Source organism: Lactuca virosa, chromosome 3 (genome assembly GCF_052849685.1).
Source record: "Lactuca virosa cultivar CGN04683 chromosome 3, Lactuca_virosa_CGN04683_v6, whole genome shotgun sequence".
Lineage (NCBI taxonomy): Eukaryota > Viridiplantae > Streptophyta > Magnoliopsida > Asterales > Asteraceae > Lactuca > Lactuca virosa.
Genome location: NC_136428.1, coordinates 246,920,954 through 246,937,990, shown reverse-complemented (window position 1 = coordinate 246,937,990; position 17,037 = coordinate 246,920,954). Strand labels below are relative to the sequence as shown.

Below are 17,037 nucleotides of genomic sequence, written 5' to 3'. Positions count from 1 at the left end.
GCAGTTGTGGAAATGTTGTAAGTCTGCGATGGGATCGTCATTTTCACCAGATTGAGGTAGACCGTCGTTGGGGTGGTGGTTGGTATGAAGGAGGATCAGCTCGTGCATAGGGAAAGGCAGACAATATTGTTGGATAATTTCTCCCTGTTATGGGAGGAGGACCATTGAGGTCTGAGGCAAGGTTAGGCCTGATCAACTCTCGATTGGGTGAGACCCGTGTGCGTGGCCCGTTCGTTCGTATAGATTGGGTGAGACCCATGGGCGAGGCCTGTATGGTTTTGGCAGTGCGGGTGAAGCCCGGTAGGGACCGGTTGGGTCAAAGTATTGGATCACAGTTAGAGTGGGATGACTATGTGGTCAATGAGTGGCATAAGAGTGATGCATATGCTAAGGTAGCCTTATCAGTTGAACTCTTAGGAACCTGGTGGTCAGACTAGGTGTGAGACTGGCAGTCTCAGCGGTGGATTAGGGATTTTTACATCCTATTTTAGTAAAAGGTCATCGTGAATTAGAAGATTTCGAGTGAGATGAAAGTGTGAATCCTTGGATCGCAGGATATGAGTTATGTACCGGGTTGGATTTTTGGCCGAGACTCGCGTTGGGATTCGTTAGTGTATATATGTATGATCTTTACTTCAGCAAGTTATGGATTAAAGAATCTGTATGCCAAGGGTATCAGTTGAAGGGTTCAGGGTCAAAATGATGTTTTCTGATGGTAGAAAAAGGCTCTTGTGATTGTGTTTCGGATTGGTTCCACCTGTGTGGAGGTTAGGAAAGTTATAGGACTTCAGAATTATAGCTGTAACATTTTGGTTCAACGGTTGAAGGATTAGCGATTTGTTCAACATTAGGAGGTTTTTGTTCGGAGCATTGGTTTCTAGAAGGGCGGTATGGAGTGATTTCGATGACGAAATCTAATTTAACTGGGGGAGAATTGTAACACCCAGTTCCGAATCGTTTTCTAATTTGGGGCTGTGACCCGAAGATCGGATATCATATGGCTTAGGGCCTTTAGGAAAGAGAGACTTAGACCCATTTGGGTGTGGGTAATGTAGATTTAATGACCCGAGAGTTCGTTTTGTGTTTTGGAGCCAAAGGGTATATCAGTTAAGTGGAACTTCGAGCTTTTATGAAAATTCGAGCCAAGGATGGGTTGATAGAAGTGTACAGCTTCTCGTTACCTTCCCATGGATATAAGGATCGTCAAAATCGGAGAGTTTGGCTTAAGGTCTTAACCGGATAAGTGCTTAATGGAGTGGTTTGGTGATCTGGGGAGTACGCTGGGCGTACCCAGCTGGTACCCTGCGCGCACTGGCCCCGAAAGATTCTTGGTATTGGGCCATGCTTGGAATTTTGAAGGTTGGGCCTTGTTGGGCCATTAGACTTCTAATTTTGGGATTTTGCTAGTATATTGGGCTTGTTTGGTCTTAGGCCTACGATGGGTTTGGGGCCCAATTTGGAAGATTGGGCCATATTGGGCTTTTATTGTTATTGGTTTGGACTTCATATTTTTGGGCCAAGTGAGGAAAAGGTAAAATGGACTTTTTCTTGAGTATTGGGCAATCGGACTAGGTTTCCAGCTATGGGTTGAGGACCAATTATTTATTTGGCTTTATTTTGATGATGTTAGCACAAGGATTTTCCGGATCGGCAGTTCGAGCTGTTATCAGTGATATTCAGCAGTGTGAGGTGGGTTTCCTCACTGTGTTTAGCGGGTCGAAGGCACCAATGCTGACCTATGGTTTATTATGTGAGAATGCTAGATGTCTCTGTGACTCTTGCATATGTTATGTGCTTGTATGCTTACCGGGCAAGGCCCGATGCCGGACGGAGCCCGATGACTATCCTGTATGCTATTATCTTTTTGATTATCGCATGTGTTGTATGATTATATGTTTATAAGTTTATATGTATACCGGGCGGAGCCTGATGACTGCAAGATCTGTATACCGAGCAGGGCCCGATGACGGGCGGGGCCCACTATAGAAACCCATTCTTACCACAAGCTTTTAATAATATGGCCGTGATCTGTCATTAAATGCGACTATCTCCGCTATAGAAAGAAAAAAGTAAAGAAAGATCAAATTCGCTAGTAAATACTAGAAAACTGGGCTTTCTACATATGCATCGTCTAAAACAACGATTTTTATCAGCTGTAGAAAAGAAACTTCATAGAAGTTGAAATATGAAGAAATAGATATGCCTAGCTGTTTTATTCTATGGGTAAAGGATCTAATTGATATAGTAAGCACCGTAAAGATCAATTAGCGAGGTTTTGGGCCGATACAATAATAACTGCTTGCTCGCAAAACTGCTAAGGTTAAGATAGCCAATCCCGTTTTGTTTCGGCAGAAACGAAGAAATTTCGAACAGTGTATTATAGTCGACAGACCTCTTTTTGGGGAACTCACTAAGCTTTGTGCATACGGTTTTATGGTTATTTTTCAGGTACTTTCGGTTCGATAGGGAAGGGTCCGGCTTGATCGCAACCCATCCACCCATGTTTCCACATTATGATGATTTTAGGATTGTACTCTGATAACTGTTTTCTTATGAAATACCTTTGAATAATTAGAAAACGGATAATAAATGTTTGGCTAAAAGATAATTAGTGTTTTGATCGAATTAAAAATGAAATTTTTACCTCCAAATTTTTGGGTTGTTACACCTTCACCGTTGACAGTAGGTAAGGTTTTTTGATTTCTCAAGTTGTTTTTTTTTCTAATTTGGGGTTTTTCCGGTGACCACCAACCACTATTAGAGGACCACCAGCGACATGACTACCGGAATCCTAGCACCATAGCATGAATAACATGTAAGGTTTCTATCTTTTGTTTTGGTTTTTTCTTTGATTAGGTGATGTTTTTATGTATTTAGAATCTTTGATTAGGTAATTGTTGATGTTGAGTGGTTGTTTTTGATGTAGAAAATATATAATATGTATGATTGTGGTAGTTGTTTATGTTTACTAGTTTGAGTACATATAAGATGGAGTGATAAAGTGCTTAATTGATAAGTGTTTAACGTGCTTCTATTTAATTTTATGATAAATGTTTAGTGATAGAAAAAAGAAATTAGATTATACATAATAACATTGTACTTTAAATATATATTTTTTTGTTTTTTTTCTATTATAAATATGAAAAAGAAGTGAAAATAGAATGCTTTAATAAAAGAAAATAATAAAAGTACGTTGCTATTAAAGAAAACCTAAATGCAAAGGTTATTAATAACAATGTAATTTTATTAGTTTGTTTATTAAAATATTCTATTTTCACTTGTTTCTCATATATACAATAGAAAAAAATAAAAAATATTTAAAGTACACTGTTTTTATGTATAATCTAATAACTTTGTTAAATTTTCAAATGTTGCTTATAAGTTTTGTTTAAAGTATGTTTATTATAAATTTTGAATGTTCAAAATATTTGTTAAACAGATGGCAACCCATGTCGCGATGTAACGATCCAATTTTATCGGATAAATTTTTCATTTTTAAATCATCAAACATATTTCCATACATTAAGAAATCCAGTTATAATTGTTTTCAAAACATAAGTCAAATGCAACTTTTATTCCAAATATCAGAGTGTCCCGTGAAAGCGCCTGAGAGAGAGTGCACGCCGCGTCATCACGCCTTGCCCTTGCCCTTGGGATCTGAAGTACCTGAGACAAATCCACAACCTGTAAGCTAATGCTTAGTGAGTTCCCCAGAGCATACCCCACACAACCCACATATCATATTAGCTATAAAAGCTACCTCTACCACATAACACATATCAATTAGCTATAAAAGCTACCTCTACCACATATCACATATCAATTAGCTATAAAGCTATCTCTACCATTAGCCACAAAGGCTATCTCTACCCTTAGCCATAAAGGCTATCTCTACCCTTAGCCATAAAGGCTATCTCTACCATTAGCCGCAAGGGCTACCTCTACCATTAGCTGTAAAAGCTATCTCTACCACGTATCACATATCAATGCATAAATATGCCACACACCTCTACACAGCAAGTATACCAACTATCACAAAATGGGCCGGCCTTGGTGCCTTAGAACCATTGGTATGGTGAGAAAACTCACCTCGAATGCAGAAGCTTCCTGAAAGAAATCCTTAGCTGCTGCTTTGTCCCCTTCCTGAGCTATCAATACCGATCAATATACCCAATTAGCAAATGGGCCCCAATACCAAAATCCTTAATCCATGCATGGGGGTAAAATGACCATTCTACCCCTGGCCCAGTATGATCCAAACTTAGGCCCAATCCCAAAACAAAAGCCCAACACTAGGTAGGCTTTCCAAACCCACTAGTGGCCCACTAATGGCCCAATTTGCTAAATTGGGCCCAATCCCTTTAATGGGCCTTTCCTTAAGCCCAAACATATTCCTGGCCCAAAACATCAAACTTCTGATGGTTCACTAAGGCCCAAAGGCCCAAAGTCCACTGCCTGGCCCAACCCGAGGCCCAGAACACTCCAAGCCCAAAACTGATGAGTACGCAGGGCGTACTCCCTTGTACGCTAAGCGTACTGGCTGAAGGTGGTGTACGCTGTGCGTACCTGCATGTACGCCCAGTGTACTCCTCTGTTAAGCTACTTTTCCATTAAGTGCTTAATACTCCATTCCAGCAGCTACAATTACAGATCCAAGTCCTCTTCGACATCTTAATCCATAGAGTTGATTATTTGGTGGCTTGCAATCCACCAAATGAGACCAAACTTGAAATGTGACAACAAACTTCCATGAAAAGGGCTAGATCTCATGCATGGCCATAAATGAGCCCTAAAGATTGAAACTTTACTGCTTATGGGACTCATATGATACTTAGGGTGGCAACCCTGGACTTAGAAACGTGCTTGAGTCATAAAGATCCATTATTGGGACCAAAAAAGTCCATAAACTCATCCTAAGAGAGATCTAAGAGATTAGTCATCAAGCTCATGACTTTATACCTTGAAAAGGTCTGAAGTGAAGCAGAAATCCCAGATCTGAAACTTCTCTTTTGGACCAACACCTTGCCTTGACCTTTGCTTCCTTGAAGGGTGGATCTAAAACACTAAAATGCTCTCACAAAGCCTTCCAAACTCCAAGAACACTCAAAGAAGATTAGGGTTTCGTGAAAACTGTCTAAGGGTGAGAAGGATGTTGACCCTTGAGGGTATAATGTTCTTTATATAGTGGCACACCCTAAAAATTAGGGTTTAGGGACTCTAAGCGTACGTTGTGCGTACATCTCCAATACCCGCAACCACTTATCCCCTCTACGCTGGGCGTACTCTTGTGCTGGCCACCTTCCTTGCCACTTTTCTCCACTAAGGACCAATAATGCCAATACCCTCAAAGTACTATAACTTCTTCATTCTAAGTATATTTCCTACGAACTTCATATCCACGAAAAGGTGGTGAGAAACCCTACCCTCCCAGCTCCACACCCGAGCCCTACAACCTTCCGAATAAGACCCGAGACCCATAAAAGGCCGAATCGACAGATTATGCTTATACCCTTGGCCTCCGAAGTCGCTACCGAGCATCTTCTAAACCGGGTGTTACACGCGAGGGGACATGGAGGAGATGGCGGGAACATGCCTCCATACGAGGGTACACACATGATAATATCAAGTTGTGAATCTTTTAAGTTACATGAAATTATTAAATATTAAATATATTTTTAAAGTTCTAAATTTATAAATTTTCAATTCTACGTGTGACTGTAGCAAACCCGAATAATGTGCATGGCCTAGGAAGGAACTTAAATATGTATCAAGTGTATGCCGATAATGGTAAGAAGCTTAGCCTGTGATGGGTTTGAGCCATAAGAACTTTCCTATGTGCACATGCAAACCCTAATGCTTGGATCTAGGTTTCTCTAATTTAACATGCATTGTATCCAAGACTTACAATACTAGATCTAATGTAAACAATTGAATCTAATAATATGAAATCAGATCTAAAAGAATACATTGAATTACTTGCTTGATACTTCTTCTTCTTGGAGCTTAGAGTCACAATTGTCACTCCTCTAATGGCTTACAAACACCAAATAGCAAGAAGATGATCTTGAGAGAGATAGGAGGGAGAGAAATCGGCCCTAGGGTTTCTTGCCTTGCATGAGTGCCAGTTTCCCCACCCCAAGGGATCTATTTTATACTATGAGCTACTAGGGTTTCACCTTTAACCCTAATTGAATGACTTAGGCCCTAAGAAATCCAAGATCCTTCTAGATAATAGGCTTGGACGATTTTATGGTATCCAAACCCTAAAATTCGTCCACCCTCATATCCATAAGGATACATAGCCCAAAATACAACTATCACACATTTGACAGTTTATGCCCCTTTATTCAATTAACCTCTTTAAGTCACCAAATTAATTCTCAATTAATATATGACTTATATTAATTAAATAACATTATTATTTCTTTAATATATTATTCTCATAATATATTAACAATAATATCTCTTCTCTCTTAAGAAATCATCCTGTCAAGTTGCTATGGTGAAGGCAACCCAAAAGGACCATGCACAACCGGGTCAAGTACTTACCAAATATAGTTACAGCCTTAGACACTAATCCAACATTCCCCCACTTGGATAAGTCTAGTAACTATATATGCAAATATAATCCGATTAGCAATCGTAGCTCTCAAAGACGCTGTCAAACTCTGATCTTATCAGTATCCTGTCCTTCAGATAAGGGATCGTATAATCCTCTGTTCTAGATACCGTGCGGACAATTACATGGAACATGGTCATACTTATTGTCCTGCAATTTGTTTCTTGATCTCAGATTTACTTGACTTAGAACTTAATTGAACACATCAATTCAGTCCTGACCGGGCCCGGCACATAAGTCAAATCAAATCATCGAGGGGCCCTGATATCGCTTTTACCCTCTTAGGATAAAAGGAACAGATAAACTTCGACTTATATGCATTTACTATCCACTAATCAAATTACACACAACAATACGTTTTATAACATCAAGTTACTGACGCGTTTGCGCATTATCAATGCATAACCAATTAACAAACAATAAACCATATATCTAGGTTTTAAGACCATATGATATTACCATCTTGTGATCATTCGTGATAAATTCCATGAAGTGATTCCAACAAGTGTGGGTTTATTCCAATGCTCAAATCAAGTTCATAAGCACTCATGAACGTTGTAGCAAACCTTTGCTATGTCTAATACACTTTAGACAATCTACACACCAATTCATGACAGTCTTCATTCATATCTACTTCCAACATATGAACGACTGTGGACTATTCGAATAATTCGATTATTATCAAATAACTTAAGTATTCAGGAAGTCAAAACATGCAAAATGAAACAATAGTTAAACAATTAACATAAGACAGTAGCTTTACTTATAAATAATACTCATTTATTTAATCATCAAATGTCAATTACATTTATCTATTACATGTTTCCAAACTATCTAATCTAAACTAATATCGTCCTTCAGCCCAATGCTCCTAGCGTGCTGCAAATGCTTAACCCTGCTCAGTCCCTTCGTAAGCGGATCTGCTCGGTTATCCTCTGACGATACCCTCTTCACCACGAGGTGTCCTTCTTCTACTCGATGTCTAATAAAATGATATTTTCTGTCGATATGCCGAGATCTACCATGATCCCTTGGTTCCTTGGTCAAGGCAACCGCTCCTTCATTATCACAAAAGATTTCCATAGGCTCCTTTATGGCAGGCACAACTTCAAGATCACCAATGAAGTTCTTCAGCCACATTGCCTCTTTTGACGCTTCGCTTGCTACAATGTACTCTGATTCGCACGTTGAATCAGCTACAGTTTCTTGCTTGGAACTTTTCCAAGTCACTGCTCCTCCATTGAGGGTAAAGACCCAGCCTGACTGCGAACGGTAGTTGTCCCTGTCGGTCTGAAAACTGGCATGACTATACCCTCGCACCTTTAAGTCATCACTCCCTCCGAGGACTAAAAACCATTCCTTGGTCCTTCGAAGGTACTTAAGTATATTCTTGACCGCAATCCAATGAGCTCTGCCCGGGTTCCCTTGATATCTACTGACCATGCTCAAAGCAAAGGCCACATCAGGGCGAGTACAAGTCATAGCGTACATGATAGAGCCAACTGCAGAAGCATAGGGTATTCGGCTCATCTCAGCTATCTCGGCTTCTATACTCGGGCTTTGAGTCTTACTCAATTTGGCATTACTCTGTATCGGTAGTTCTCCCTTTTTCGAGTTTTCCATACTAAAACGTTTTAGTACCTTATCCAAGTAAGTATTCTGACTAAGTCCTATTAGTCTCTTACTTCGTTCTCTCACTATCCTTATTCCTAAAATATAGGAAGCCTCTCCGAGGTCCTTCATAGCGAAACACTTCCCGAGCCAGGACTTAACCTCCTGCAGAGTCGGGACGTTGTTTCCTATGAGTAGTATGTCATCGACATACAAAACGAGAAAGCTAACTATACTCCCACTGGCCTTGACATATACACATGATTCATCTTCACTTCGTACAAATCCAAACTCTTTGACTTTCTCATCGAAGCAAAGATTCCACCTGCGAGACGCTTGCTTAAGCCCATAAATGGACTTCTCAAGCTTACACACTCTATTGGGATGCTTTGGATCGACAAAACCCTCTGGCTGAGCCATGTAAACATCCTCAGCCAACTTCCCATTAAGGAAAGCGGTTTTTACATCCATTTGCCATATTTCATAGTCATGAAATGCAGCAATGGCTAGCATCACCCTAATAGACTTTATCTTCGCAACTGGTGAGAAGGTTTCGTCGTAGTCAACTCCAGGAGTCTGAGTGAAACCCTTCACAACCAATCGCGCCTTATAAGTGTGCACGTTCCCATCCATGTCGGTCTTCTTCTTGAAGATCCACTTGCACCCGACCGTCTTACGACCTGGTACATTGTCAACCAAATTCCAAACTTGGTTGTCATACATGGACTGAATCTCGCTGTCCATCGCCTCTTTCCATTTTACAGACTCTGGGCCTGCCATGGCTTCCTTATAGCTATTAGGTTCATCTAGATTTATTAGTGTACCATCACTAATATACGTGTCCCCTTCGGTAGTAATATGAAAACCATAAAACTGGGGATGAACTCTAACTCTTTCGGAACGTCTAAGAGGTAAGGACTCGTCAATTGGTTCAACCGGAGTTTCCTCCTCGGGTTGAGCGCCAGCGTTAGAGGTTCCTTCATCGCTCGACTCTTGAATCTCTTCAAGATCGACTTGCCTCCCACTGTCTCCTTGGATTATGAGTTCCCGCTCTCGGAAAACCCCTCTCCTCGCAACGAAGACAACATTTTCACTCGGTCTATAGAAGAGATATCCAAAGGATTTCTGTGGGTAGCCGATGAATATACATCGCTCACTACGAGGTTCGAGCTTGTCGTGAGTTTCTCGTCTTACGAAAACTTCACAGCCCCAAACCTTGATATGTGCCAACGAGGGAGCTTTCCCTGTCCACATCTCGTGAGGTGTTTTGGCAACCTTCTTTGTAGGTACTAAATTGAGGATATGGGCGGCAGTCTCTAAGGCATACCCCCAGAATGAGATAGGTGGTGAAGCACGACTCATCATGGAACGAACCATGTCTAGCAAGGTTCGATTACGCCTCTCAGCTACACCATTCAATTGTGGTGTCCTAGGTGGCGTCAATTGTGAAACTATTCCACATTCCTTGAGGTAGTCGTGGAATTCAAGACTTAGGTACTCTCCACCTCGATCAGATCGAAGCATCTTGATTTTCCTGCCCAATTGATTCTCCACTTCTTGTTTAAACTCTTTGAATTTTTCAAAGGTTTCTGACTTGTGCTTGATCAAGTAGATATACCCATATCTGCTATAATCATCTGTGAAAGTCACATAGAAGCGATTTGCATCCCTTGTGGTGGATCTAAAGGGTCCACATACATCTGTATGTATGAGATCTAATAAACCCTCACCCCTCGCACAAGTGCCAGTGAAGGGTGACTTGGTCATCTTTCCAAGTAAACAAGATTCACACGTGTCATCTTCCCTAAGGTCGAACGACTCCAACACTCCATCCTTTTGGAGTTGGGCTATGCGCTTCTTGTTGACATGTCCAAGACGACAATGCCACAAGGATGCTTTATCCATACTATTGGAATAATCCATACACAACACATCATTTCCTAGGTTATCTACAACCATAACAGTTTCATAAATTCCATTACAAGGCATTGCTTCAAAATATAAAACACCATTTAGATAAGCATAAATCAAACCATTCTCATTATTAAACGAATATCTAAATCCTTGTCTAAATAAACCATGAAAAGAAATGATGTTTCTTGCCATATCTGGCGAGTAGCAACAATTATTTAAATCTAAATTTAATCCATTTCTAAGCACTAAAGAATACACTCCAATCTTGGTGACAGGCGACGTTCTTCTGTTTCCCATGATTAGATTTATTCTTCCAAGCTCCACATCCCTATTTCTTCCTAGTCCCTACAAATCAGAACAAATGTGGTAACCACACCCTGTATCAAGAACCCAAGAAATAGCATGAGATGAATCATTAGATTTAATTGTGTAAATACCTGCGAAAGATGGCTTGATCTTCCCATCCTTGATGGCTTGCAGATATTCCGGGCAGCTTCTCTTCCAATGTCCTATTTTGTGGCAATGGTGGCACTCTGCCTCCTTTGGGTTTGGGTTGGGCTTAGCAGGATCAACCTTGGTCCCACTATAAGAGGAACCATCTTGGGACTTTCCTTTGCGGTGGTTCTTTGAAAAAACCTTCCTCTTCTTGCCCCTTCCCTCTCCAATAGCCAAAACAGGAGCAACGGGTGGATTGGGAGTTGGTGCAACAAACTTGTCCTTGAGGTTGCTCTCAGCAGTCCTCAGGAGCCCTTGGAGTTTGCTTAGGGTGACCTCTTCCTTGTTCATGTGGTAGGTCATCCTAAATTGGTTGTAGCATGAGGGTAAGGAGTGAAGAACAATGTCGATAGCCAAATCTTCCCCAAAGTTGACATTCAACTTGTGAAGACGATCAACATACCTTTGCATCTTTTGCAAGTGCACAGTTAGAGACTCTCCACTTCCCATTTTAGCAGTGATCATATTCGTTATGATCTCATAGCGTTCTTGCCTCGCGCTTTGGTTATATCTCTCCATCAAGTCTAGATGCATCTCATAAGGATACATGTCCTCATAGGATTTTTGAAATTCTGAGTTCATTGTGGCTATCATGATGCAATGGACCTTCGTTGCATCACGCTCATGGTTCTCAAAGACAACCATTTCTTCAGGAGTAGCAGTTTCTGGATTGACCTTCTCGAGCTTCTCATCGAGAACATACTCTTTGTCCTCGTAACGCGCGATCGTGCGAATGTATCTTATCCATTCGCTAAAGTTCGTTCCATCAAAAGTCACTTTTTGACAAAGGCTCATTAGCGGGAATGAGCTAGCAGTAGCGTTGTTTGCGTTAGACATCTACAAATAGAAAGGAACAAAGTTTTATTAGAATTAAGCCCCTAATTAACACCCAAAAAGAAAATTAGGGCTAGGACCCAACAACATTATTTACACATTAGAAAAGGGATGCCGTAATCCAACATGCAAATAATTTGGAGGTAAGTGAATGACGATTCACTAATTCTTCACCATGAAAAACATAAGCTTTAAGTTTTAAATATATTGAGAATTCCTAGATTTCATTGAGATTCATTGAACCTTTCAATGACATGTTTAAATCTCGATATGCCCCTCTCGTTTGTGACTGGGATGCCGAGGATCACAAAGTGGGTGTGAATAACCATGCAAATGTACAAGGTGCCCCCACTGTTACAGTTACCTATTCAATGTGCTGGTTAACCACACACGCTCCATTGAACTATAACAAACAATGAGTCACCCTTTGCCACCTTTGCTTGGAACCCAATTAATGTGCCGGTTAACCACACGCGCTCCATTAATGTCTTAGCAAGGGTACAAAGTGTAATTTCATGGGATTGCATCAATTTACTTTTCCTAAAGTAACTAAGATTGGGAATTTTATAAAACATGTTTAGTTACTTTATATAGATTCATTATACTTATTAATGATAGGAGGTTTGCCCTATCCTACCCGTTCGGCTAACGACCCTCTACCAGTCAAGCAAGCGGCGGGTGTGAATGTACACCCATTAATCGCCATTTTATAGGCAGCAACCTTATACCCATCTTATAGACTGGCTTCGTGAATGAGGCCTACTAATGGTAAGACTAGCATTTTAAATTATACATATATATATTAAGCTTGTAATAATATAATAGTATAGAGTTGAATTTTAAACTTGTAAAATTCTAGGGATTGAAATTTAAATTATCCAAATTAAACATTTAATCATAAAATATAAAATTTCAAAGCTTGAGGACAAGTTTAGAACTTTTCAAAACATAAGGATCAAATAGCAAATAATATAAATCAACTAATTAGATTATCTCAATTTGATCTTATTTAGAATTACTTGCAAGACAATTTACCAATTCAATTCAAATAATCAATTATAATCATATAAGGAAATTATTATTCAACTAATTGACAATTATCTTTTATTTGGTCAAGAATATACTCATATATATGATTAAAATCGGATTTTAATGACCCAAAACAGTTAAGGCAAGTATCCTCAAGTAAAACAGCAAGAAATCCCGAAACTTCCTCCTTCTGACGCTCGAACTCGCTGAGTACCTCTATGGACTCGCCGAGTCCACAGTGGAACTCGCCGAGTTCATCAGGCAGTCTCACAAAAATCGAATTTTTCAAGCAACAAGCAATCAACCAATGCAACAATTCAATAGAAATCAATCAAAGCTTTGATACCACTGATGGGTTTGAGCCATAAGAACTTTCCTATGTGCACATGCAAACCCTAATGCTTGGATCTAGGTTTCTCTAATTGAACATGCATTGTATCCAAGACTTACAATACTAGATCTAATGTAAACAATTGAATCTAATCATATGAAATCAGATCTAAAAGAATACCTTGAATTACTTGATTGATACTTCTTCTTCTTGGAGCTTAGAGTCACAATTATCACTCCTCTAATGGCTTACAAACACCAAATAGCAAGAAGATGATCTTGAGAGAGATAGGAGGGAGAGAAATCGGCCCTAGGGTTTCTTGCCTTGCATGAGTGCCAGTTTCCCCACCCCAAGGGATCTATTTTATACTATGAGCTACTAGGGTTTCACCTTTAACCCTAATTGAATGACTTAGGCCCTAAGCAATCCAAGATCCTTCTAGATAATAGGCTTGGACGATTTTATGGTATCCAAACCCTAAAATTCGTCCACCCTCATATCCATAAGGATACATAGCCCAAAATACAACTATCACACATTTGACAGTTTATGCCCCTTTATTCAATTAACCTCTTTAAGTCACCAAATTAATTCTCAATTAATATATGACTTATATTAATTAAATAACATTATTATTTCTTTAATATATTATTCTCATAATATATTAACAATAATATCTCTTCTCTCTTAACAAATCATCCTGTCAAGTTGCTATGGTGAAGGCAACCCAAAAGGACCATGCACAACTGGGTCAAGTACTTACCAAATATAATTACAGCCTTAGACACTAATCCAGCAGATACCACCGCGGAGACATATCGATTCATAAGAGATAACAACCAAATGTTAGTAAGATTGATATCAAATAAGGTGGTTTCAATTATACCATTGCCTTATTTATATTGGCGTCGTGTTATTGTGCATTAGAAAGAAGCTATATATCCGGATTTAAAAGTTAGTATACAACACTTTTTATATGTATTGAATTTTATACTTATTAAATATTTCTTTTATTATCTAATATGTTTTTTTGCAGACATATTTTGATCTTAATATGTATCAAAGTATAAATTTGTGGGAAGGCGTTTGAGCGGGTATCCAAGCCGACTACCAAAGAGCGTATAAAGAACGTAAGTATGATGTGAAATGTCATTTTGACAACGTCGACGAATACGCAAGCATGGAAACTGCAAGAAGATTTCCACTACGTCATTGGGATGCCCACACTTGGAATGAGTTTATTGATTTGTTGTGTTTGATGTCAGGATTAGACGTATGTCGGAAAAATAAAGGTACTAGGGTGAAACTTTCACATAAAAGTGCTCTTGGTTGTATGCCATATGCTCGAGACGCCATTTAGAGGTAATAAAATTTATTTTTATTATATAAATTTTTTATTAACTCTTATATAAATATATTAATTATTTTTGGCTTATTATAAGAACAAAAATTAAGGACATAAGCCGGATCATACTGAGGGTTGGAAACAGATGCGCTTCTAGGAAGACTTGGGTTGGTGTACACGTTGACCACAAGAAGATTGGGTAAGTAATAAACAAAATTCATATGTTGTTTAAATATATTATTGTTATTATTATTATTATTATAGTTTTTTTAAGGTATATTATTATTATTTTTGTGTCTAAATTTAATGTATGCTTATTGTTTTCTTAATTTTAGAAAAAAAAATTACAAGATGAGTATATGAAAATACAACAAGAGGTCTTGGAGGACGAATATGCAAATGAGCTTGAATGTCTCAATTGTGCCTTCGGGATGAGACTTAGAGAGCCGGAAGGAAACTAACACACAATATAGGTTTAATTCCAAATCAACCGGCTTCCATATCTTCCCATTCTCAATCCCAAAATACGAGTGATTCCCAATTTGGTGCATTAACACAACAAATGCATGGATACATGCAACAAATGCAAAATGGTATAATGACTCATTGGCGGCCGCTATTCCTAACTTCCAACCACCATCAATGCCACAATTTTAATTCAATCCCAATTCCAATATATTTCCAAGAAATACCCCCGAACTAATCGACGAGATCGAGGAAACGGAAGAAGATTATGATGATTGATTTTTTGTGTTATTTTGATGTGTGCTAGACTTGAATTTGAACAATGTGTGTTGAATGCTGTTAATTTTTATTGAATGTTTGTTTATTATGGATATATGTTGCAAATTGTTTGGATTTGTTAAACAAACAAGAATGGTAAATAGCAGAATCTATAAAAACTATAAAAACATACAGTGGTTGTACCGACGACATGTCGTCGGTATAGGCGTTACATGTGCCGACGACATATCATCGCCATAGATTCAACGTGTCCATACGACTTCTCGTCGGTAAAAGTAAATAATACAACTTTTTTTCACCCGAAATCGGACGGACCCTATGCCGACATGTGGTCGATATAGTGGGTACACATCCCTCCGACACCTATCCTGGCGACTTTTTTCACCTACGCTGAAATGGCTATGCCGACGACTCTGTACCGTCGACTTGTCGTCAGTATAGACTATGCCTATCTCGACAGCATGTCGTCGGTATAGGCTGACTATACCGACGGGTTATAAAATATCGGCTGCACAGGGGTAGATTCCAGTAGTGTACGTAGTAGATTCATGTAGTGTAGTGCAATGCATACCTTGGTTCGAACCTAATTAATCTGTTTTTTTTTTTCTTTTATCAACTTGTGTTGGATATGAATATATAACAAAATTACGAGTTGGGTTAGGTAAGATTTTAGACGATTGAATGATCCTAATTCGTGCATGTCTTTTGTTTAGAAAATATAGTTAGAACTGCAGAAAAAATAAAATGTATTCACTATTCATATTACGAGTATGGCAAGTCCATATACATAGAAAGCATGGGCTAGCGGAACCATATTTAGTACACACCTAATACCAAACTCTATTCCACATACAAAACAAAACAAAGAAAACTGCTACTCGTTTATTTATTCCGGCGGCGATACACCACACCATATCGTAGCTCCTCCATTATTATTCATGTCAAGCAACCTATATCCACCACCTCAAGGAATGCTGTACCATTAAAGATATCCAGTCAGTGAACCATGAATTATGAAAATAATTAAACGAACATTCCACAGAACACAAGTATTTGAACTCACTGGTTACAGTCGACGCTGGGATTGATTGGAATGGTGCTAGAGATACCACACTTGCCCGGAAGGCTAGTGGCGGTATCCTGCCTGACCTTGAACTGTCCGGCGGCACTCTTGGCACAATTGCAAGCGGTTCGCCTGTCAGCTTGGCTCTGGGTGGCTCCCTGAAGTCGCCTGGCACCATTACAACATTCCTTCGTTGGTGTACCACCTGATTGCAGATAGCCTACACATGGTCGGAGCATGGTAACAAGGTCACCGCAATTAATGGCTTCAGCTTGGTGCACCATGAGTAGAGCCATGGCTATCATTGCCAACATTGCTACAGTTGCTCCTTTCATATTTGCTTTTTGTATTGTGTTGTTTTGTGTTGGTGATAGGGTGTCGTGGGGTGGGGTATTTATAATGGGAGGGGCTGATCGGTGATGATGGGAAATGTGAAGTCATTTTTAGGCGTATTTGGGCACGTACGAAGTAAATATGACAAGTGTCCTTAGACTCAAATCTTCATGATTTTTGGTTTCTAAAAGTAGCAAGTATATTTCGATTAAACGATTTATTTTTCAACTTAGTTTCATCAGTTTGCTTGACTTTCTCGCATCAAGTATTCCTGGTGGTTGTGAAGTTCGTAAATTAAATGTCGAAACGGGGAAGGATGTTGGGATAATCCTGAAAATTGGGACAATTTTGTAGGACGGGTGTTTTAAAAAAGTTTTCATTTATTTATGTTTTTGAACTGCAATAGGATTTCAGTCCGTTTAGTATAAATAGGGTAGTTGTTTTAGGTTTTTTAATTAAGTTTTTAGTTTTTTCCAACAATAAACTTGGAGAACAAGTAAATATCTAGAAAAATCTTTCTTCGAATGTTGCGTCTTCCCATGTTTTCTTTCAGGATTTTGTTCCTGATCCAGTTTGATTTCTTTGCGTGACATTTTCTAATAGGGGCGCACGCATGATTCCGTAGTAGGTATTGTAGGTTTGTAGTAGGTGTTGCCGACGACACATTTTATAATAGACAAAAGAAAAAATTCGAAAAATCTACATTACGTATCGAAAAA

General features: G+C 39.1%; 1 protein-coding gene across 1 annotated transcript; it reads right to left on the bottom strand.

Moving 5' to 3' along the window:
* Positions 1-15,808: 15,808 nt before the first annotated feature.
* On the bottom strand, positions 15,809-16,320 carry LOC145164507 (non-specific lipid-transfer protein AP10-like). Its single transcript, XM_079083221.1, has 2 exons — positions 15,986-16,320; positions 15,809-15,872 (listed from the first exon to the last, which is right to left on the bottom strand). Exons 1-2 carry the CDS (start codon positions 16,318-16,320, stop codon positions 15,809-15,811), a joined length of 399 nt encoding a protein of 132 aa, XP_078939347.1.
* Positions 16,321-17,037: the final 717 nt, after the last annotated feature.